Source organism: Nymphalis io, chromosome 20 (genome assembly GCF_905147045.1).
Source record: "Nymphalis io chromosome 20, ilAglIoxx1.1, whole genome shotgun sequence".
NCBI lineage: Eukaryota > Metazoa > Arthropoda > Insecta > Lepidoptera > Nymphalidae > Nymphalis > Nymphalis io.
The window spans coordinates 9,359,942-9,384,085 of record NC_065907.1 but is presented as its reverse complement, the minus strand read 5'-3'; the positions used below and the strand labels follow the sequence as shown (position 1 = coordinate 9,384,085).

The 24,144-nt window shown below is 32.9% G+C and overlaps 2 protein-coding genes across 2 annotated transcripts; both read right to left on the bottom strand.

Annotated features, from left to right (window-relative positions):
• Positions 1-4,030: 4,030 nt before the first annotated feature.
• On the bottom strand, positions 4,031-11,507 carry LOC126776620 (uncharacterized). The gene is made up of 7 exons (XM_050499271.1): positions 11,303-11,507; positions 10,065-10,178; positions 9,584-9,698; positions 8,753-8,883; positions 5,985-6,119; positions 5,195-5,309; positions 4,031-4,610 (listed from the first exon to the last, which is right to left on the bottom strand). The coding sequence occupies exons 1-7, from the start codon at positions 11,345-11,347 to the stop codon at positions 4,474-4,476; spliced, it is 792 nt and encodes a 263-aa protein (XP_050355228.1). The 5' UTR covers positions 11,348-11,507; the 3' UTR covers positions 4,031-4,473.
• Positions 11,508-15,353: 3,846 nt separating this feature from the next.
• LOC126776438 (B2 protein-like) lies at positions 15,354-18,628 on the bottom strand. Its single transcript, XM_050498957.1, has 4 exons — positions 18,551-18,628; positions 17,915-18,025; positions 16,497-16,611; positions 15,354-15,777 (listed from the first exon to the last, which is right to left on the bottom strand). Exons 1-4 carry the CDS (start codon positions 18,593-18,595, stop codon positions 15,647-15,649), a joined length of 402 nt encoding a protein of 133 aa, XP_050354914.1. The 5' UTR covers positions 18,596-18,628; the 3' UTR covers positions 15,354-15,646.
• Between the last annotated feature and the right edge of the window lie 5,516 nt (positions 18,629-24,144).

Genomic DNA, 24,144 nt, shown 5'->3' with positions numbered 1-24,144 from the left:
CTGTATAAAATTACTAGGTAGGTATTTAATTGGTCTAGATGGTAACACGTCTGACTACGTCTTTTTTACCGCTCAATTTATGTTGTTTTTTTTACATGATTACCTAAATCTCAACTGACGTGTATTGTTGTTTTTTTCTATTGTTTTTAATGACGATATTTTTGTGTCATGTTTTTTTACAGCCAGTATCAAAGACACTGTACAAATTTTGATTGGATTCTAATCGTGTAACAATTTTTTGTTAGATGTAGGTTACGTGTTCTTGTGTTATGTTTCTTATATTATCGATTGTCATAAACGCCCATCCTGACTTCTTTCGGATAAAATTAGGATTCTGGGAGATTTTTCACTTAATATCAGTTGACCATTTGCTCGCCAATCTATTTTATACAAAAGATATTTTTAAGTATAATAAGGTTTCTAGATAACGCTTTTAAAATGTATATTTTAAATTAATAAAATTTGTGAAATTGATTAAATTAAAGTTGTATTTATTTTTCCCACGTTTCTTAAACACAAAAATATGATGTGGGTACTGTTACCACTGAATTTTCATGTGCTTAATTTATGATTATAATTCATCTCGTGCTTTACGGTGAAGGAAAACATCGTGAGGAAACCTGCATATGTCTAATTTCACTGAAATTCTGCCACATGTGTATCCACCAACTGATACTGAGATTAACGCGTTCAAACTTCAACTTTATATATTAAGGTAAGTGCTACTTGCACCTTTAAGGCCTACCACAATCAACACGATCCCGCAGCCTCTGCGATCCGTACCGAGGACTGCCATCGCAGTGGTTTTAGAGGGTAAGAATCCAAATAACCCAGTTCCCCACCCCATCGGAGCTGGGTACCTTTCTGAAGGTTTCCACTGCGTGAAAAAAAAGTATTAAGGCCTACCTAAGGGATATTTGAAATAAATCAAAAACATTTTATGGAAATCAACAAATTTTAATGTTTAATAAAGTTATAGATGAGTATAGATATAGTTTTACAAATTCAACGATCGGTTGTTTTCACCATCTTGTTTGTTCATTAGTGATTAATGACGCACTTACTTTAAGAAATAACAGTTAATTTTAACTGCAACTCGGCCAGTCAACAGTTACGTAATTGTCAGGTATAAAATCGCGAACAGTTAATCTAAATGTCGTTTTGAACTTTTATCGCCGCGCTAAGCGGTTAACGTTTGAATAAATTGCTATTAATATTATGAGCAAGTATTATAGCGTAGAACTAAGATAAAGTGTAATAATAATATTTTAATGTACCATTTCTGAGTTAAATGCAGCATATAACTGACCCGTGTCTGTAATTGTATACATGAGATAAGCTTAGTTTCTTATAGTGTTCTCTTCGGCTCTTAATTTGTTTCGATGTTATAAATACTGCGGGACGATCAATCAATTGTAATGGATGGACCATGGAGTTATTGTATAGTAGTAACAGCATAAGTACTGGTGGTAGGGCTTTGTGTAAGCTCGTCTGGGTAGGTACCACCCACTCATCAGATGTTCTACCGCAAAACAGCAATACTTGATATTGTTGTGTTCCGGTTTGAAGGGTGAGTAAGCCAGTGTAATTACAGGCACAAGGGACATAAAATCTTAGTTCCCAAGGTTGGTGGCGCATTGGCTATAAGCGATGGTTGGCATTTCTTACAATGACAATGTCTAAGGGCGTTTAATGACCACATACCATCAAGTGGCCCATATGCTCGTCCACTTTCCTATTCTATAAAAAAAAAACCCCTACAGCCTGTATTATGGGCAGATTTGCGTCGGGTGGGAATCGGGAGGGACTATTTTAAATTTGACTAAAATAATAAAATAATAATAAAAAAAATTGACGTAGTTATATTTCTGTGTTAACGTGTAAAATATTTTAATTTAGATATAATATTTATGTTTCATTGTAATATTAATTAAATTGTCGTAACATTAATATAAAGTAAGACCGTTGAAAACGTATTGGTACTTATTACTTTTTAATTATTATTTGTGGTATGTAAATGTTAAAGGGTGGGTAGTATTATAATATTGTTTTGCATGTACGACGCCGTTTGTATATAATATACAGTAAGAGTACAGTAACAGCCTGTTAATGTCCCACAGCCGGGCTAAGGCCTCCTCTCCCTTTTGAGGAGAAGGTATCGTACACACATACTTTCTTGGTAGGGATTTGTACTGACCCGTCTGGATTGGTACTCATCAGATATTCTGCCGCTAAACAGCAATACTTAATATTTTGGCGTTCTGGTCTGAAGGGTGAGTGAGCCATTGTAACTAGAGGCAGAAGGAACGTAACATCTTAGTGCTCAAGATTGGTGGCGCATTGGCGATGTAAGGTTGATATTTCTTACATCGAGCCACGAGTGGAGCAAAGCACGGGAGAGGCCGCGGATGCGTTATATCAACACGATCCCGCAGCCTCTCCGATCCGTGCTGAGGACGGCCGCAGTGGTTCTAGTGGGTAAGAATCCCACATAACCCCGGTTCCACTCCCATAGGACCCGGGTACCTTTCTGAAGGTTTCCACTGCGAGAAAAAATAATAAAAATAATAATAATAATTCTTACATCGCCAATGTCTTGGGCGGTTGTGACCACTTACCATAAGTTGGACCACCTTTTTGCCAGTCCGCCTATAACATAAAAAACACGTTGACTGCGTCATTGATCGTATTAAATTAAAACACATTGATGTAATTTCGTTCTAGAATCAGAACGTCATTATCAAAGGACTGTGTGTCTGTGTGTGTTAGCAGTGTGTGCGCAAACATAGTTGCTATCTCTATACCTCCACTCTCATAAACCAATGAGAGATTTTAATTAGTGGCAAGGTATACACGCGCGCCCAAATGGCCACGATAGCGTCACCGGGCGGGTTGTCTCATTGCCAGACCATAAAAACCTTTACTAGCAGGCCATTATAAAGTAGGTACCTATCTAATATTGAACACGACACGGCTCTAGATATTCAGATATATTTAAAATAATAGTTTTTGTCAGCGGCTTCGCTGTTTAAAAAAAATCAAGCATGCTTCATACCAAATTTCATCAATTTGAATTCAATGGTTTAGGTATGATTCCCTATTTTTATTATTTATTTCAGCCATGAACCAACGGAAGGTCGTTATATTTATAGGTCGTTATTTAGGTAGGTATGTATAACAAGTTTTCAAGGAGGGTGGGAGATGGAGGGGTTGTGGTCAGGTGTTAAAAGGTAGCCTATGTCCTAACTTGAGGTTCGAGTTTGCTTCATACCAAATCACATCAAAATCGGTTCAGTGGCTTAGCCGTGAAACCATAACAAACAGACAGGGTTACTTTCGCATTTATAATATTCGTATAGATTTCGAAACACCGCAATTATTAATTGAAATAAAAACTATTTCATACTAAACCTATTAACGATTAGCAATTCAAATTGCCTTAAATATTTTAACCCTCTTAGAGACATGCAAATATAGATTTGGCAATAATTAATACAACCTTTCAGATGCAAGGTTCTATTAAAGATAATTCGATTCTATAATAACATTTAGCAGGTATATTTTATATTAGACAGTTATTTAATATTAAATAAATTTTTTTATAAGATAAATTTAGATGGTAATAATAATTTAGTAATATATATAACTTGTATTTATTATTTTGGAATAAGATACACTGTAAGTTATTATAATATCCGACTAATATATTACATAATAAACGGTTAAAGTAACTAATTAATGTCGTTAACTTATTGCCATTAGCAATTAACATACTAAACGGCCGTTACTTCTTGTGCATACGACTAAATAATAAACGATCGTTTGCTTTTTCAATTTAAAAAAAAACTTCGTATAATTTCACAGCTTAACAAGGATCTCTTTAAAAAAGTAAAAAAAAAAATCAAGTTACCAATAAAATACGTATATTACATATAATTTTATAGTTAAATAAAATACCTTAATATATTACTCAGAAAATCAAAGAATATTTTTAAACTTTGTTCTAAATTTAATATATACTACTGCCATCTATGTAAATAATTTGAAACTACGAGTTATTCATCTAAGAATATGGTAGTTTGATGTAGTTCTGACAAAGATCACAAGATGGCAGTAATTACAAATATTTAAAAAAGTTTTAATAGAACTTTTATACTTCTATTATTTAAAAAATCTATTATTAGACAGTAAAATAAAAAAAAAATATTTTCGTAGTTTTTATATTTAAAATATAGTTTATTTAAAAATTATAGTAATGCATATTAGTGAGATAAAGTCCTTCTACTTTCATAGTTTAGCAAGTCTTGCCTGATTTTTTTTAATCTATCATTTGGTGTTTTTATTAATTAACGTATTTTTAATTATTTTTATATTAAATAGCAATATAATTAATGAAAAAAATCCCTAAGTTAAGTTTTCATTCATCAAATTATTAGAGGTGATCTAGGTATATGTAGGTATCTTATGTAATAATTAAAACCGATTCGCTTTTTTCGCATATTTGGACCCCTTTTTATAAAAGCATGTTATATAATGCCAGGCCGTTTCAACAGGATCGTGTGCATTCTTGAAGAGACATTTGTCTATTATCTGCTCAACTTTATCTTTATCTGTAAATTACAATACAGAAATATATTTTATCTTAATAATATATTATTTTTGTCAGTATATATATATATATATTTTTATTGAATAGGTAGACGGACGAGCATATGGGCCACCTGATGGTAAGTGGTCACCAACGCACATAGACATTGCCATTGTAAGAAATGTTAACCATCGCTTACATCGCCAATGCGCCACGAACCTTGCGAACTAAGATGTTATGTCCCTTGTGCCTGTAATTACACTGGTTCACTCAACCTTCAAACCGGAACACAACAATACCAAGTACTGCTGTTTTCTGGTAATATATAAGGACTTATTTAAGGATAACTACGTATGTTTGACAAATGCAAATTTTTTTTTCTTTATATTAGGCAGACTTATGTCTAATTAGTCAAGTCCGCCCGTTGTACAACACATATTGTTTGTCTTTTATGTATTTATTTTGTTTCTTTCTGTTAAGCATTATCTGTATTTTATACTTGTGGTGTATAATAAGCATTTATGATAATATAATCATAATAAGTAGCAGCTTTTGACTATTGACGCGACGTTTCACGTTCTTGTCGATTATATAATAAATACTGACCAATATTCGCAAAATTTCTTAAAACGGTATCCTGGCTCAGGACACCGGATGACGACATCACGCCCTGCTTATCAAGGTAACAGAGTGTCCATTTCTTCAACGCATCATTTGCATTCTGTAATTAAATAAGACAGAACACCGTAAGATTTTGTTAATATTTTATTAAGTAGTTAACCATTTATGAAATAATTAGGTTTTAAGATTTATATTACCTATTCATGGTAAAAGCTGACATGAGTATACCTACATAAAAAAGTTAAATTAAGGCAAATGCCACTGCTGGGCAAAGACTTTATATCAGTACAACAGTACAACAGTATCAGCCTGTAAATGTCCCACTGCTGGGCTAAGCCTAAAGATAAAATTCTACTAAGCCATACCATACATGTACCCAAGTTTATTTACCAAATCACCTGAACAGCGTGTTGAAATAACCTTAAAAGCTGAGATGGCCCAGTGGTAAGAACGCGTGAATTTTAACCGATGATCGTGGTTTTAAACCCGGTGAAGCACCACTGAATTTTCATGTGCTTAATTTGTGATTATAATTCATCTCATGTTATACGGTGAAGGAAAACATCGTGAGGAACCCTGCATGTATCTAATTTCACTGAAATTCTGCCATATATGTATTCCACCAACTCGCATTGGAGCAGCGTGGTGGGATAAGCTCCAAAACCTTCTCTTTAAAAAGGGAGAGGAGGCCTTAGCCCAGCAGTGGGACATGCACAGGCTGTTACTGGTAGACAAACAGATATCCTATTCTTATATATGTATGTATATGTCTCACTCTCAGATCTCCAGATTTCAGTTTGTTAACAGCAATCCTGTCCGCTTTGCTTTCATTGAGACACTGCTCCAGATATATTTCAGACGGTTCAGCGGTAGCATTCGTTGGGGCAGTGGTAGGATTTTGACCGTTTACCTTTGTATAACAGGACAAAATAGTATTAAAAAAAAACCAAAGAAAAACAATACAACACGTGACAGAAGTGAAACCTTGTTGTGATAGATATATCTGGAAGGGACTAGGTAAGCAGGCCCACATTATGAATGGCGAAACCCGCCGGGAAGATCCGGGAGAAAGCGTCCGTGCTCTTTGGTAAATATAATGCCTATTTTTTTTCTTTCATTTACTCACATTTTTATGAAGCAGGAAGTATTAAAAGGATAAATATGCATTGCAGGCATAAGCTATCATTACCTACCTGTGAAAATACATAATTCTTATGATGTTCTGACAGATTTCGGTCATATTCTATGATCTTATTATTTTATTCTTATTATTTCTCATTATTCCACCACTCCGCTCCAATGTGGTTAAATGCTTTTTTGACAAAATGCTAATATGGGGCTTCATTAATACAAAAAATAAAAACAAATGAAGGACCTCACTCATCGTGTACAAAAAGCCTAAACAAAAATTACAATGTACTTACACTCCCCATATGTATTGTTGTTCACATAAAGAACCTCTATGGTACTATACGAATTTATTTTTAACATTATAATAAAACTCACCAAGCATATCAATGACAATAGTAACCAAACTGTCACAGTTCCATACATTTTCAACACTTTTCTTTACGAAGACCAGACGCTAAATAGCCTGTTTAAGGCACAGCTCCCGCGTTTATATAAATTTATATTTAAACTCCATTGTTAGAACTAAAGTAAACTATGAGTAATATTATAACAATTGTATTGTAATATGTTATATAAAGGAACCTAATATGTGTGAGTCAATCAGCCAAGATGAGTGTCCTTAGGCAAGACTATATTTAAACCTCTTTGGTAAAAAATTAGAGTAGTGTATAGAATAACCTTTTCATTTGTTTAGTAGCCAGCTCATATAACTGTGCGATCTCTACTTCGAGGTTTCAGGGTGAAGCACCGGTTTGAATAAAGGTCATTTGAGTTTTTTATTAAAAAATATTTTTCTGATACAAAAAGCAAAAAGCATGGAAGCAATGGAAGCATTTTATTAAAGCAGGATATTATTATTATTTAAAGCCCTGTGCTAGAACTCTTTCCGATCGTGTCATATTGCTACCCAACGGATTTGGATACAGATTCTTGGATTCAAATTCGAGTTTTGCCACAGGACTTATTGAATTTGATTGGATACAGCCAATCACTGATAATTAAAAAAATATATATTCTAATAACTGTTTCTTAAAACATCATTTTCTTTGTTTAATATATAATATTAAAGTCGTTCACGACATCTCCATCTGTAAATCTTTATTTTTTTCTTTAAATTGTGAATACTAACATGGTCATCTGACTGTCGAGTTTTTGTTTCCTTATACAGCGTTATAGTTAAGTTTACTCGAATAAAATACGTTTGATTTAAAATAACACCAGGATCTGTTTTTTTTCTCGTAAAGCGATGTAGCAAAGTCTGTCATCAATTCAGCGTATTATGAAAACATATTCATTGTCCGAGTAGTCCTAGCGAATAACGATTTGTTATAACACTATTTAAAATGGTAGGATTATATTCTAAGTTATAGTCAATACATAGTTGAGTTTATAGGGAATGAAACGATCGCCTCCTTATTTCAAATAAAAAAAAAATATTATTTTGCTATCGTTGTATATTAATTGTAATTGTAAAAGAAGAGATATAAAAATAATCCCGCTGAGTTCCTTTCGCCGGTTCAGCTCAGGTCCACCACCGGTGGTAGATTTATGACAATCAATAAGTAAATGTCACGCTTCTATATTCAATAAATATTTTTTACTTTGACTTTGATAGCATTGTGGAATGATAGTATAACAACCATATGTAAAGTTAAAGTCAAGTATTGGCATTATAAGATGTGTTAATTGTTATTTACATTGTTCTAATGACTAATGCAGTAACCGTACTATGGCCAGATCTAAAACAAGATTGAAAAGGATTTAGCAGGTTGTAGGAAGACAGGAAGAGGTTAAGTTGTTGATGTACAAGACGCTCAAAAACTTTAGAAAGAAATGGATGGATGATCTCTTATGTCAATTAAAAATATATCAATTTCAAAATATTGCTAAGCTTACCACAGGTTATTGTATATCCAGAAGTGATTAATTTTAAAAAATAAATTATTTGCTTAATTAACAAACCAAAAATACCTCTAACCTCAAATTGTTACCAAGTCGCAAAATGTGTGCTTCCGAGTTTAGCGCACGCTTTTATTTATCAGTTTTTACTAACGCATTTTTATGGAAAATGTTTTTTTTTTTTTTGTATTATATTTATAATAATAATAAACAAAATAAAAGGTGTAAGACAAAAAACATATCAATAATTTCTCAATAAACTTTAATTTCATGGTAAATTAAATTTGCAAAGGCAATAACAACAACAAGTTTCATTTAAGTTATAAAAACAGATGGAGATGTCGTGAACGACTTATAATATTAAACAAAGAAAATGATGTTGTAAGAAACAGTTATTAGATATTTTTTTTTAATTATCAATGATTGACTGGTAAGAATCATATTCCAATTTCCAATTATCACGAATTTGAATAAAATTAGTAACGTTTCTCGACATTCTGGAATAGCTTAATGGAAAATAGATTCATGATTTCTAGGAAGCTTTTCGTGAAAGCATTTGGAGTACTTCCATGCACTCTGGTGGGGAGTGTTGCCCTTTTGAGTCAAGCAGTCATCGAGAATCTTCTTTACTGCTAGTCTTTCCGCTATAATAATAAAGATACTTGGGGTAAATACTTATTAAAGGGACAAATATATATTTAATGGTGGTAGTGATTTGTGCAAGCTCGTCTGGGTAGGTACCAACCACTCATCAGATGTTCTACCGCAAAACAGCAATACTTGGTATTGTTGTGTTCCAGTTTGAAGGATGAGTGAGCCAGTGTAATTACAGGCACAAGGGACATAACATCTTAGTTCCCTAGGTTGGTGGCGCATTGGCGATGTAAGGGATGGTTAACATTTCTTACAATGTCAATGTCTATGGGCGTTGGTAACCACTCAGGTGGCCCATATGCTCGTCCTATTCTATATAAAAAAATGAATTGTTATACAGTACTCTTCTGTAAATGGACGAGAAATATTTTTCATCGCTCATAGGCATTGGTGCTGTGTGAAATATTAACCATCTTTTAAATCGCAAATATGCCACTAATCTTGGGAAGATGTACTCGCCCTTGTGCATATAATTTCACAGGCTTACTCACCCTCCAACTGGAACGCAACAGTACTAAGTAATTCTGTTCGTCGGTAGACTTTGAGTAACTACGCTGGCTTCCATAAAACTCTCCCCCCACCTATACTGACTTCACCCCAAAAACTAAATAATTTATCTATCTAATGTAAATGAACTATCATTTTTAATGCCTGGAAGGTCATTTACTACTTGAACATGTCAAAGCCTACCTGCATTTACAGTTTTCGCAAGAGCAATGTCTTTCTTGAACTCTCCAGCCTCCGTCATCAGCCCAGCCTTGACCAGAATGCATAGAATGTACTTCTTCAGAGGTTCATTCTCGGTCTGCATAAATATATAGCTTTGTTAATACTTTTTTTATTTCAAATAAGTAGGCGAATTAACAAATGGGCCAATTGATGACAAGTGGTCATCAATTGTCATAGGCATTGGCTGTTTTAAATATTAACCATCACTTACATCACTGATGCGCCAAGCTTGGGCTCTAAGATGTTATATAGTTTGTGCCAGTACACTGGCTGAGCAAGCTCTCCAAATCGAAACACAGAAATACTTACTATTGCTGCTTGGCGATAAAATATATGAGTTGGTGGTACATATCCAGATATTCCTATACTCAATTATTACCAACGTGTGATAAGAAAATGTTACTATAGTTTTTCAATCATTTACCGTTTAATGTTTAATTACCTTAAAGTATCCAAATTTCAATTCATTCACTAATTGTACGTCGACCTTCGTATTCACAGCGAGACATTCAGATCTATATATCTTCAGCTTCTCTTTTTGTTCCTCGGTTAGGGCCTGTAAATTAATTAGCTTAGCGACGCGAAATGACAATTCTGGAGTTAATTTTATAAAGAAAAGTGCAAGCAGTTGTTCAAGCTTACTTATACAAATGGTCAGTCGATAAGGTAATTTCTATATGATAAGCCGTAACGTGACAAGTATCTTTCGATAAATAATAGGTATTTGAAATCGGAACCTTGTATAAGTTAAATTTATATTTAATGCAATTATTTTAAATATTAAATATATTTTTATTTAATCTTCGACTGTTTATATTATATAAGGATTATTTTGTCTCAATGCAATTTATTTTGAATAAAGAATTTAATTACTCTTTGTATACACCATAACCCCATGTATAAAATAAGGGTTGCCTTTCAATAACTAGTACTTGTACAAGCAAATTAAATTAAAATTAAATTAATTCTAATTGAAGTTTTATTAGACTTAGAACATTTTTTTTTAATTCATCTCATTCATCATTCATCTATTAAATCAAATCAAATAAGAAACAAATATCGATTGTATTTCAATAACTACAAATAAGCCGTGAAAAATAGAAACATTTATATTATAAATGGAATTTAATCTTCAAGTCAGGCAAAGAGTTATCATTTATTCACAAAACATTCATCACTCACAAAATGTTGACAACCGACTTATGGTGATAAACTATTTCGATGCGCGTATTCTTGAAATATTATGATTATTATGTTCAATGTCGTATATCACATTCTGACGTTTCACGAGCGTTTTCTGCGGTGTGTTTCGAGTATGTACATTTGTACCTACCCATAGATATGGGACAAATAAATTTACTAAATACTATAAACTACCTGGTCAGTTCATTTTTCTTTCTATGTCAACAGATTTTCATTTTGTTATTTGTTAGTGATGAGCGTATCAAGCGAGAGTGTTATCAATAAAAAAAAAATGTATATAATACATAACATTTCAAGTTTAGAGTAAAAAATATATGTTTTCGCAACATTAAAATACATAGGTACGTTTTTCACAAAATTTCATTTGTCGTCTTGGTCTTCTTCTTCGTCTTCTATCGTCTTCTTGTCTTGTATTTGGACCACTGAGCGAACACTTATATAAAAAACCATTTAATAGGATGTGTGTACAAAACTCACCTGAGCCGCGATAAAGCAGATGGCGAGAACAAGTAAGCTCTTCATGATGCTCAAGTCAACACAAAAATGTGAAACTGTTGCGAAAACTCCTCTTTCCCTTATATACTATATCTTCGAACTAATCTAGAGGATACTGAGATTTATGTAGCTTTTCTTATGTTGTAATTTTTTTTATTATAAGGATTGTCTCTTTGTGTTGGATGTTTGAAATATATTTTTATACTGATATTAATTGTTCGAATCAAATCATAGAATGCGTCACAGAATGCGTTGAAAATGTTGCATGAAATTAAGTAATAACATTTTTTAGTATTTTTTTTTCTTTTAAAATATGTAGGTATCCGGATGGCTAATGTTCACCACCCATACACATTGTATGCAGTACCTGTAGTTTCACTGGTTCACTTACCATTCAAACTGGACAATTTTAAGTATTGCTACGTTACGTATGTATCAAGATGAGCTTTTATTCATCTCACTAAAAAAATCCAAATACATCCCTACTTCAAGTAATGGTAACGTGTATATGCGTGTAATGGCGTCATTCCCTGGCCGTCACCGTAGGCGGATACCTCTCACTGCCGCGGAGCGGGAGCGTGTGACGAGTGTGTCCTCTATGACACTGCGGTTTTCACAGAAGAGCACTCCACCCAGATAGGTGCACTGTGCAGTGTTATGGAGCGCACCACAACGATGACATAATAATAATAATTATTATTTATTTATTCAAGTAACAAGACTCATATACAAAATTACAAAAAAATTAAATAAACACTACTATCTACTACTTATACAATTTACTGGTCCAGCTGAAACTTTACAACAGCGGTTTATAAATATACAGTCTAGTCTGTTAGCAACCATGATTAGAATTTTGTTTAAAACATAGCCCTACTGCTAAATAAACAATTACAACAAACATAAAAAGTAAACAAACAGGTGGTAGGGCTTAGTGCAAGCACGTCTGGGTAGGTACAAATGTACATATGTCATAATTGGTGAAATTTCACATGCGATGTTTTAGTATTTTTGCTGCCAATTCACTGCTCTCGTGCTATTTAATAATTTTGTAATATGTATTACTACTTATTTATTTAATTTTTAGGAAAATTTACAGTTCCTAAGTATAGTGTAGTAAGCTCTAAACCTTCTCCTCAAAAAGGTAGGCCTTAGCCATGCAGTGGGATATTCACAGGCTGTTCCTTAAATAAATCTTAATAAGTAACTGTAAATAAAGAGAAAAAGTTTCCAATAATTTAAATTACGTCAGTAATTCGTTCAAATTATCTTTATTTATACATTGCCGCTTTGTCATTTTAGTCATATTAATCAATTATTTACTAAAATTAATCGCAATGTCAAGTTGATTAGTTTGTAAGTAATTGTTAAAAGTTATTCTTTCATAATGTAAATAATATTTGTTTGGGGTTACCTGCTAATATTGGTACAAATAGACTTCAAAATAAAACAACCGAGTATGTGCTGCTGGTCTGATAGTGTAATTGGTCTCTCTCTTAAAAAATTTACAAAAACTTATTTAGTACTTTCAAAAAAACATTGTTATAGCGCGATGTAAAATACATCTAACACCATCTATTGACGAAAAGATAAATTAAAATGAAATTTGGCATAATGTGTTTCGATCTTGAACAATATTAATACTATATCCATACTGCAAGCATTCGGTTTTATGTAAGAAATTATCTGATACTTATCATAGTGTGAAAAAATCCGGCTTTACTTATAAACGGTATGTAGCGAGTGACTAGTTAAACAATGACTTGTCTTCTTCTTTCAAATGTCAAATCAATAGTGACAGAAAGAGAGAAATCAGTGTTTTACTAAACAGCGGCTAAACAACGATTATATAGTAAGGCCGTTAACTTTCAACGAGTTCTCGGTAAATCCGTAAATTATGCTCCAATAATTATGAAGATTTGTTTTTTGTTTTGATTTCGAATTTCGTTCTGTAAATGACTGACTGCCTCGTTGATCTAGTGGCTAGAAAAAAGGCAGCAGATCTCGAGGTCCTGGGTTCAAATCCCAAGTCGGACTAACGTTCTGCACCTGAACTCTTTCCAGTCGAGTCGGGTTGCCGTTCTACCGGATTATGAGAGTGAGGGAATTGAGAGTGCACCTGTGTTTGCGCACACACTTGTGCACTATAATATGTCCTGCGCAGTTGGCTAATCTCTTTGAGACTTGCCGCCATGGCATGTGCATGACATACAACATTTTTGACATGCCTGTTATTTACTTCAATTTGAATAGATAATATAAATTACAACTTTTACAATTAACAATTAACATTGGGCTTCTATTCAGAAAAGAATTTCATTCTTAAGTTTTTTTTTCTAGTATGATATTTTCCAAGTTATTTTGGGTACTATAGAATAATTGTTGTAAGATAAATATTTGCTGGTAAGAATATTCATCTTACAACAATTATTCCACAGCAATAGTAATTTACTGGTGGTAGGGCTTTGTGCAAGCTCGTCTGAGTAGGTACCACCCATTCATCAAATATTCTACCGCAAAACTTCTACTTGGTATTGATGTGTTCCGGTTTGAAGGGTGAGTGAGCCAGTGTAATTACAGTCACAAGGGACATAACATCTTACTTCCCAAGGTTGGTGGCGCATTGGCGATATAAGCGATGGTTAACATTTCATACAATGCCAATATCTATGGGCGTTGGTGAATTTTAAATCAATTACCATCAGGTGGCCCATATGCTCATCCGCCTACCAATACGGTTAGTATTGGTAGGAAGTATCGAACATAATATGAAAATAAAAAATGTTTTTCAAACTTTATTAATAGGCACAGAATATTAATCCTTCCAAAAAAATTCAATTTATCATCAAGACCCTCTTATGTAGATGATAAACATTACGATGCATGCATGTAATTTGCCCACATAGTTCGGAATATGAAATATTAAAATAATATTTAATACTTATTAAATCTTCCTGTATATTGAAACAAATAAATTAAGTATTCTTAATATTTAAAGATAGATAGATAAGAATATATAGATTCATTCATTTAGTAACCTAAGTAGCAATAACACAAATTATGATGCTTTCTACCAACATCATCCAGAAAAGATTTAAATAGGAGTAACCGTAACAGCCTGTGAATGTCCCACTGCTGGGCTAAAGGCCTCCTCTCCTCTTTTTGACGAGAAGGTTTGGAGCTTATTCCACCACGCTGCTCCAATGCGAGTTGGTAGAATACACATGTGGCAGAATTTCAGTGAAATTAGACACATGCAGGTTTCCTCACGATGTTTTCCTTCACCGTAAAGCACGAGATGAATTATAATCACAAATTAAGCACATGAAAATTCAGTGGTGCTTGCCCGGGTTTGAACCCACGATCATCGGTTAAGATTCACGCGTTCTTACCACTGGGCCATCTCGGCTTATTATTAAATAGGAGTATGATAGTTAATATGAGGTTTCCTTCCCTTATTACATACAATACTTCACTTAAAACATATACGTAAAGAAAAAAATTATTTCAATAGCACGATGCCAACAATACCTAAATAATAATAATAATATTCAACACTAATATTCACTTCATATAATATCTACACTGGACAAGGACCTTTACTCAGCATTAGAAGAGTTAGCTAGAGTCCACGCTGGCAAACTTAACATACGACATTTCAAGTTTGGCGGAGCATTGGCGATGTAAGGAATGGTTCTTGTGATGCCAATGCCTATGGGCCAATGGTGCCCTATTTGCCAGTCTGTCTAAGTGTACTATAATAAATTAAAAGAAACATGCATCAAAATTGCGTTTCACAGAAAGTTACCAACATTTCACAAATGAGACACGTAAGTTCTTACAAAATAGCAGACCAATATGTTTCCTAAGAAAGAAAAATGCGTGATAGTGACTGTATTTTATAAAACAGACAAGTCTCATATTTTTTTGTTTAACAAATATCTATAATTGAATAACATATTGTTAGGCATAGGAATGAACTTGTAAGTTCTGTAAGGAAAAAGTATATAACACAAAAGGTATAAAAAATAGATTCAATTTCAAATAAATTTTATTTTCACAGTAAATTAAATGCGTATAGGCAGTATCAAGTTTCCTTTAAGTTATTAAAAAAGGTGACGTCATGAATGACATACAATTGTACGAAGATAAAGATGTTTAAATCAAGTACAATGAATTTTTTAAATTATGCAAGAAAACATTGAAAGTTACCGAACTTGAAAATAAAATAATAAATCCTGAAATATCATCCTGGCTGTTAAGAATGATGTTCTAAATTTAAAATATCTCAAATATAATTAGGTTTCTCGACGTTTCTTGAATAGCTTATTGGAAAATGGAATGCTTAGGGTCCTTCTCGTGGTAGCACTTGGAATAGTTCCAGGCAGTCTGGTGGGGAGTGTTGCCCTTGTTGGCCAAGCAGGTATCGATCAGCTTCTCAACTGCTGGCTTTTCAGCTACAATTATAAAAACACTTTGATACAACAATTTTCAGAATTGTTTAGAATTATTTGTATAACTAGAAGAGTCACGTGGCTTTAATAGAAAGAAAACTCGGAGCTCGTGGTAGATCTCCATTGGACATCGATTGCAACTTTCATATACAAATCCCTAGATGAATTATATTACAAACACAAATGATGTATGTCAAGAGATGCATTATATGTCAGGATCTTTATTAATGTTAAGTGGAGAGATATATAGAAACACCCTCTTCTTTTAATCTGATCTAAACACATTTCCAAACGGAATTGCTTCATCTCAAAAACGAATCTATTTATCTACAGTAACAGTAACAGTAACAGCCTGTTAATCTCCCACTGCTGGGCTAAGGCCTCCGCTCCCTTTTGAGGAGAAGGTATGAAGCTTATTCTACCACGCTGCTCCAATGCGGATTGGTAGAATACACATGTGGCAGAATTTCAATGAAATTAGACATATGCAGGTTTCCTCACGATGTTTTCCTTCACCGTCAAGCACGAGTTGAATTATAAACACAAATTAAGCACATAAACATCCAGTGGTGCTTGCCCGGGCTTGAACCCACGATCATCGGTTAAGATTCACGCGTTCTCACCACTAGGCCATCTTGGCTTCCTAACTTATGTAAAATAACCATTAACTTAAATGCACTTGCATGGGTTATTTACTACCATAAAATGTCAAGAAAACATACCCGCATTCGGTACTTTGGCAAGAGCAATGTCCTTCTTGAATTTTCCATCCTTGGTCATCAGCTCCGACTTGATCAGCATGCACAGAGCGTATTTCTTCAGAGGTTCATTCTCGGTCTAAGGAAATACAACTTTCTTAGTACTCATTAAGATCTAGTTTCAATTGACTTTTGAGTAATTTAAAAATAAATTGTTAGGGTTGTCGACGAGTATTATTTTAGATAATCCTGTCCTGGGTCCTGTTACATTTACTTATGGTAAGTGTTACAGTTTACTCGGTAGTAGGGCGTTGTGACAGCCCGCCCGGGTAGGTACCACCCACTCTTCAATTATTCTATCACTTAACTAATATCAACAACATAATTTGTTTCAGTTTGAAAAGTGATTAGGCAAGTACAATAGAACGTAACATAACATATTAGTTCGTAAATAATTTATCTTACAATACTTTACTGTCTTGTAAAGACATAATGAAATAGATTATAAAAGCTATCTTAAGTATGTTTTCATACAAAAATATAATATAAAAAAAAAATATTGCAATCGAAGTTAACTCGTATTACCAAGTTTTGACAAGCAAAACAAAACTTAACAAGTATTTAACTTCCTAAAATGGCAACCGTATATGATTTTACAAGATATACCTCTGTCATTGTAAGATTTATTTTTTCATTTCAAATTCTCACATATAACTTGATTTGCTTATCACAGAAAAAAACGTATTACATTTTTAATTTTATGTTTTATTATTCATAAGGAGTTCCCAAATTATTTATTCAGAAATAAGGTTATAAAACTCATTCAACAACATTACACCTATCAATAGCAATAAAATTAGTATTTATTTGCATGTCTATTATATAATAATATTTGTCTAAGAATGTATAGTATTTTTTATTTAGAATTTGCATAAATGCAAAATCATTAAATAATATTGAATAATGGACTCATGCATTTATTTTGTCAATTTTTTTTCCAATAAATACTTTTTCTAGAATATTCAATCACATAATTCCGCATTGGTTTTTAAAGTAATTATTATAAATACAAGTTTAAACATATTTACCATTAATGATGTTAATAATAATCTTTAATATTATTCTTATAAGATTATAGTAAATAGATACAAAATAAAGTCACAAATTCATTTCAATTATTAATGAATCCGATTGCTATCGTATTTAATTTTTTATCGTAACTTAACAGTTCTTTGTCCTTTTCTTTTGAATTTCAAATCAATGATGACAAAAAGGGAGAAATCGATGTTTAACTGAACATTATAAGCAATGTTTATAAATAACGCACTTTATGCTCAAATTTACTAATCATCTACAATTTTTACTACCCTTTGTTTAGAAAAGAATTACTACAATATTTCAAACATTTCATTTTATCGAATAAACAGTTGTTTTTTTTTTACCTTAAAGTCTCCAGTCTTCAATTTGTTCACCAGCAGCTCGTCGGCCTTCGTCTCAGTGAGACACTCTGATCTATGTTTCTTCAGCTTATCTTTCTGTTCGTCGGTTAGGGCCTGTAAAGTTATTAGTTTAGTAACTTGAAATTAAACTGCTGGAATCAATTTTACTAAGAAAAGTGACTTAAGTAGTTAATGTTGTTAGCTCATAATACTGTAGATTTGGAGATGGTGGATTTTTTTTTGAAATTGGAAATGATAACACTCGAATTACTCGAAAAGCTTAGGAGTTTTTTTCAGCCGTGTTGAATTGCAGTCTTATAGGATTATGACAGTAAGGGTATAAGTGCATGAATGCATGTGGGTGCATGCAAACATGCACTTGAGTATTACTAGCGACTTTGAACCATTTGAAAAAAGCTACCACAACTGAAATAAGTCAGGAAAAGTTCAGATACGATTCAGGAGTGCTTGTTAAAACTTACTTGATATATTTTAATTCTATTTTTAAGTACGCAATTAACAAGGTGCTTACGAAGCGCCCTCTACATGACAATGGTAATCATAGCGTTCCCAAAACATGTCCTTACCATGTCGGTATTGAAAACCGGATTATCAACTATCGAAGTATACAAAACTCACCTGAGCCGCGATGAAGCAGATGGCGAGAACAAGTAAGGTCTTCATGATGCACAAGTCAACACAAAACTGTGAAACTGTTGAGAACACTCCTCCTTATATACTATATCTCCGGACTTATCCTTATTAGAAGATAATGAGATTCATCTTTCCATGGGTCGACAACCTTTTTTATTTATAATTCGTTTCGACTTATTATTTATTATTAATAAAATGGATCGATTTAATATATACCTTCAAAATATATATTCGTATTTATTAATAGATAAAAACAATGGACGTGTCTCCATTTAATTCGATATTTTTTTATTAAAGTTTCATAATATGTTGATCGATTAAAAAAGTAGTACTAAGGTTATTTTAGTAAGAAGTAATTCCTGCAATTATAAATTGACATATATGTTTTATAGTTTTTGTATCTTAATCAAGAAGGAATAAAAACTAAATCGCTTGAAATGAAATGGTATGAGTGCCAGAATTGAATTGAATGAGTAAATAACAAATCTTACGCTGACGTAATCTGACGCTCGAAATGTTACGCCTACTCGTCTGACGCTACAAGTCTCAGTTAGCCCCTACCGAGTACTAAGCGCTAAGATCAATACTCATTAATGGTGAGCCAAGGTAGTCCAGTGACGAAACGCATCATCCCGTAAATGACCCATAACATGTTGTTATATTAAGAGGAGACCTTTAGACAATTATGATACATTTAAAAATAAAGCTTGTAAATAAAGACAAGGCATCTGCTTATACATACATAGCACAGTGTATATATGTATACCAATTAATGTTCCTAGTAATGTTTAACTCCAGTGTGTCTTCGCCAGTTGAATAGACCAGGAAGTTATTTCGCCATACTGGTGTACTAGCATGTGATTTACACGGGGTTTCATTTAATCCAAAAAAGCAAATTGAACTTGAGTTTGAACACGTTGGTTAAGATGAGGACCTCGTTTTATCTAAAGAGTCATCTCGACTTAAATGATTTATGAACAAATATGCAGACGTTAAAACGAAACATTCAACATTATCGCATTGAAAATACTTTTTTTGTGTTTTTATTCAGACTCACTTTAAGGATTATTTTTAGCTGAGTAACTAAAACCGGTCAAGTGCGAGGGACTGACTTGTCAAATTCTATAAGACCTTTAATTAGTCCAGTTCTTGGAACATGTTTTGTTTTTTTTTTCTTAGGTTGATTGATGTCAATCAACTTTCAATTAATTAAGGAGATTTAATTTTGTAAGTAATTATATTAAATTTGAATTAATTTTATTAATTGAGTTACGTGAAACCTTCGAAATATTTAATTATAGATCAGGTTTTACATTGAGTGTAGCGTGGTTTATTTTTAAACGGTTGGATAGAAACTTTACTAACGTTTAAGTCTGTGAACCAATTACTCGATAAAAAGTCCATTATATGCGTCTGTGTGTTGGATTTTATTAAGTTTATTAGCGGCTCATTTTAAATATGGCGTGCCTATTATTAAAATCATATATGTTTGAAGGATCACAGAAAGTAAAATCATGAGATTATTTTTTATAAGCAATCATATCTAGTGGTAGGTACTTGTGTAAGCCCTTAAGAGTGACGTGCCAAGCCAAGTGCGAAGCCAAGTGCGAAGCCAAGTGCGAAGCCAAGTGCGAAGCCAAGTGCGAAGCCAAGTGCGAAGCCAAGTAAAGTAAGTAAAGCCAATATATAAACAATGTAAATTTGTCTGAAAGAGACCGGTATTTAGCGATAACACCGATTATTGAGAATTTATAGTTTCATGGTATTTACGGGCCGGTTGGCGTCGTTGGTAGATTTGCCTTTGATGCCAGGTTGTGGGTTCGATTCCCATCCAGGACAGACATTTGTGTGCATGAACATGTCTGTTTGTCCTGAGTCGGGGTGTAATTATCTATAAGTATGTAATTAAAAAAGAAAAGTAGTATATGTAGTATATCAGTCGTCTGGCTTTCATAGTAGAAGCTCTGCTTAGTTTGGAATCAGGTGGCTGTGTGAATAATGTCTGATAATGTATGTATATATTTGTGGTGAAAAATAAAAGTTTACATTTCATTAATATTAATGTATTTATTTAATTTTAATGAATGAAAGCGAAACATAATCTGTACAGTTCATCTCATTAAATTCCTTGGGAACTAAGATATGACTTGTGCTTGTGATCACACTGGCTCACTCAACCAAACAAATAATAATAAATAAATATTTGGCGATAGAATATCTGATGAGTGGGTGGTACCTACCCAGACGAGCTTGCACTAAGCCCTACCACCAGTAAATGTATATTACATTATATATAAGTATATTACAAGTAATATGTATATTTACAGATTTACCCGACACACACATGTAAAGGTCATCGTCTGCATGATTTTAACCAAACTCTATAGCAATCATCGTCGTATTTCAGCCAATTTACACAAAACCGTAATCATTTATGCACCTTAACATTCCACATGAATTGGTGAAAGCCGTATGAGTATGTTAAGATTTGTTTGAGTTAATCGCGTTCAGACAAACAGACAAACGCGACATATGTAGTTATATGAAGATAACTCTACGAGATTCAATTCAAGTCTTAAAGCATTTTGAATACCTAAACCATGTTTTGCTTATTAATAAAAAACATTTAATACATCTGAACAAAAACAAAGTAAAAAAAATTACGTAATTAATTAACTATAGCTTAATGGTATTTATAAAAGGTCGTATGTAAAAGTTAAGTTTCTATATGAAACTTCTAGAACGTGAATTACTTTATATTATTTATTTATTGTATGACTAGCTGTGCCTGCGTCTCTGTTCTCGTGGAAATCAGTTTATGACTATAAGAATCTTATCGTAATTAATAAATATATTATATAAAACACGTTACTTCTGGACATAGTAGCTTTCTAATGGTGAAATTATTATTCAAATCGGTTCAGTACTTTCAGAGTTTATCGATATCAAACAAACATATTTTTCCTGTTTATAATCGTAGTATAGACTAGCTGCTTCACGAAGCGTTAAACGTTACTGCTTCGCCCTCGTCATGCTTATACATTGTGTGATGTTAATATAGTCTATATCTTATAGGCACCGGGATGGCTTCGCGCTGCCGTAAGCACTAGCGCAGAGAGGGGGGGGGGGTTCAAGAACGGCCATCGCAGTGGTTTTAGTGGATAAGAATTCCACATAACCTTGTCCCCCCTAAAAGAGCCAGTTACTCGCTGATACCTTTCTGGTTACTCGCTGGTAATGTAGCTGTCTATAGGTAAAAGAATTTTTCAAATCGTTTAAGTAGATTTTTAGTTTATTCATTACAAACAAACATACAAAAATTGTTTTTTTTCTCTTACAATATTAGTTTAGATTAATGAAAAATATTAATATTATGTATTATATAAATTATATCAATTAGTTACAATACAAACAGCAATACTAAAAAAACGTAAAGGAGTAATTCGTTCTTAAACACCACTATAAAGAATCAATTGCACTTACGACGTTTTGTTCTTTTATCGTTCTACCATTAATCAAATTTACTTCATCTTGATGGTATAAGATAAAAACCATGTATAAATAATATTAAAAGATATAAAACGCCTGTTGTTATTATACGCTCGTCAAACATATAACTTATCGACGGGATGTAGTTCTAAGAATAATAACATCTATACGAATAAATAAAATTGATTTGCCCGTCTGTTATATCAAAGTTAAACTATTTTTAAGTTAATATCGCAATTTGACAGGAACCAAAACAACCATCTTTTTTATTTTAGACACCTTTCACACCATCTTTTTTATTTTACTGCTCTAATTTAAATATTTCATATCTCTAATTCAAATAGGTATTAAGCATGTTAAGCGGCTGGTTTGCAAGATTTTCTACACAAAATTAATCCCACGCTGACGAAGCCGCGGGATTGCTAGTAATAAATAAAATTTTACTTGGACAAAGTAACAAAATTTTTTTAAGAGAATCTAGAATGTATCCTTTGAATGAACATTATTTAAAAACATATAAATATATAATATATATGTATAAACATCTTATAATTTATTTGTCATATGCCATATTATCATATCATAATGTATTCAGCAGATTTTGTGACCTTTAAACATACTATAAGAAATTAGTTAATGCGTAAAAAAAATATACTTCTACTCAGATTAACCAGCAATTAATTCGGAAATTAAGAACCTTATTTGTGTTTATAATAAAAAAAACCCCGTGAGTAAGCCTACATGTGTTGGATGCAAATCGGGCACACGTCATATATCCCCCAATCCGCATTGGTGCAGTGTGGTGAAATAAGTACCTATTTCTCACACCGTAAGAAGAACTTAGCTTAGCAGTGGAATATTTACAGACTGTACACTAAGCAGAGAATATAAAAAAAACAAATTCGAATTTTGAATTTTCAAAACTCAATAATTATTATTTGAAAAAAAAAACAATATTCACAATGTTTGTGACATCTGACATCTCGCGAATTACTCTGGAAAGATCTGGGCTGATCTCGTGTTAATTCTTTGTCATGTATTTTACAAACACACTATATGTTTTACAAACATAATATGTATTTATATTTTTTTTATAACTGATATAATTTATGGTAATCGCTTTACAAAAAAGGTTTCGAAGTTTGTTATTAAGCATACTTATAAAAAATAATGTTTAAAAAAAGTGACTTCCAAAACTTGCCTAAACGTTTGCTTTAAATTAAATCTTTAATGTTAAATACCAATGAAACTGAGATGGGACGACCTTGGAGCTTTACAACTAATGTATAACGAGTACGATACGTTCCCGATTCGATTCCGATACAACTTCGAACGAATCGCAACAGGATCGTTTTGATAGAAGAAAAGGAAAACGGTTAAACGGCAAAGATTACGTTTCGATTCGATCGCAATGAAATTCCAATCTGTTATTAAAATAGGCCCAATAAACCGTACGAAAAATAATAATAATCATTAAATAAAGAGTTATACGCGAACATGTGTATATATATTATTCCTTTCTCCAATAAGACCTCCTTCGATATTTAACTCTATTAATAAAACCGGTACGCGCTTTTTGAGACATGGAAGTATACATAATTACAACATCCAGACTCCTGGCTGCTACTGAGAACCGTCAACAGAAGAACCTATTAACTTTTTATCTGCCCGACTTGGGTTTCGAGCCCAGGACCTCGGGATGTACGGCCTTATATCCAGCTAATAGACCAACAAGGCAGTCCTATGACTATGTCAATAATTATTCCACTAATAATTATAATAATGATGATGTTTTGAATATAATAATCGTCTTGTAATAATAACCTTTATAATATCACTACATATTATAATACAAAGACTCCCCGCCGCGTCCGTATGTCTGAACGCGATAAATTCAAACAGGTTTTCACCAATGGACGAAGTCATAAGGAAGGTTTAGGTGTATAATTTATTACAGTACAGTAAAGTAACAGCCTGTGAATGTCCCACTGCTGGGCTAAGGCCTCTCCCTTTTTGAGGAAAAGGTATGGAGCTTATGCTTATTCTGCTCCAATACGGGTTGGTGGAATACACACGTGGCAGAATTTCAG

What these genes read in the sequence shown, in the direction of transcription:
- LOC126776620 (XM_050499271.1), bottom strand. Translation starts at nt 11,347, where the DNA reads ATGAAGAGCTTACTTGTTCTCGCCATCTGCTTTATCGCGGCTCAG. An exon ending in TGAAATCTGGAGATCTGAGA is followed by an intron (nt 5,310 to 5,984) that starts GTGAGACATATA and finishes ATTTAATTACAG; the next exon opens with AATGCAAATGATGCGTTGAA. An exon ending in AAGAAATTTTGCGAATATTG is followed by an intron (nt 4,611 to 5,194) that starts GTCAGTATTTAT and finishes TGTAATTTACAG; the next exon opens with ATAAAGATAAAGTTGAGCAG.
- LOC126776438 (XM_050498957.1), bottom strand. Translation starts at nt 18,595, where the DNA reads ATGAAGACCTTACTTGTTCTCGCCATCTGCTTCATCGCGGCTCAG. An exon ending in TCTGCTTCATCGCGGCTCAG is followed by an intron (nt 18,026 to 18,550) that starts GTGAGTTTTGTA and finishes ATAACTTTACAG; the next exon opens with GCCCTAACCGACGAACAGAA. An exon ending in TGCCAAAGTACCGAATGCGG is followed by an intron (nt 15,778 to 16,496) that starts GTATGTTTTCTT and finishes TTATAATTGTAG; the next exon opens with CTGAAAAGCCAGCAGTTGAG.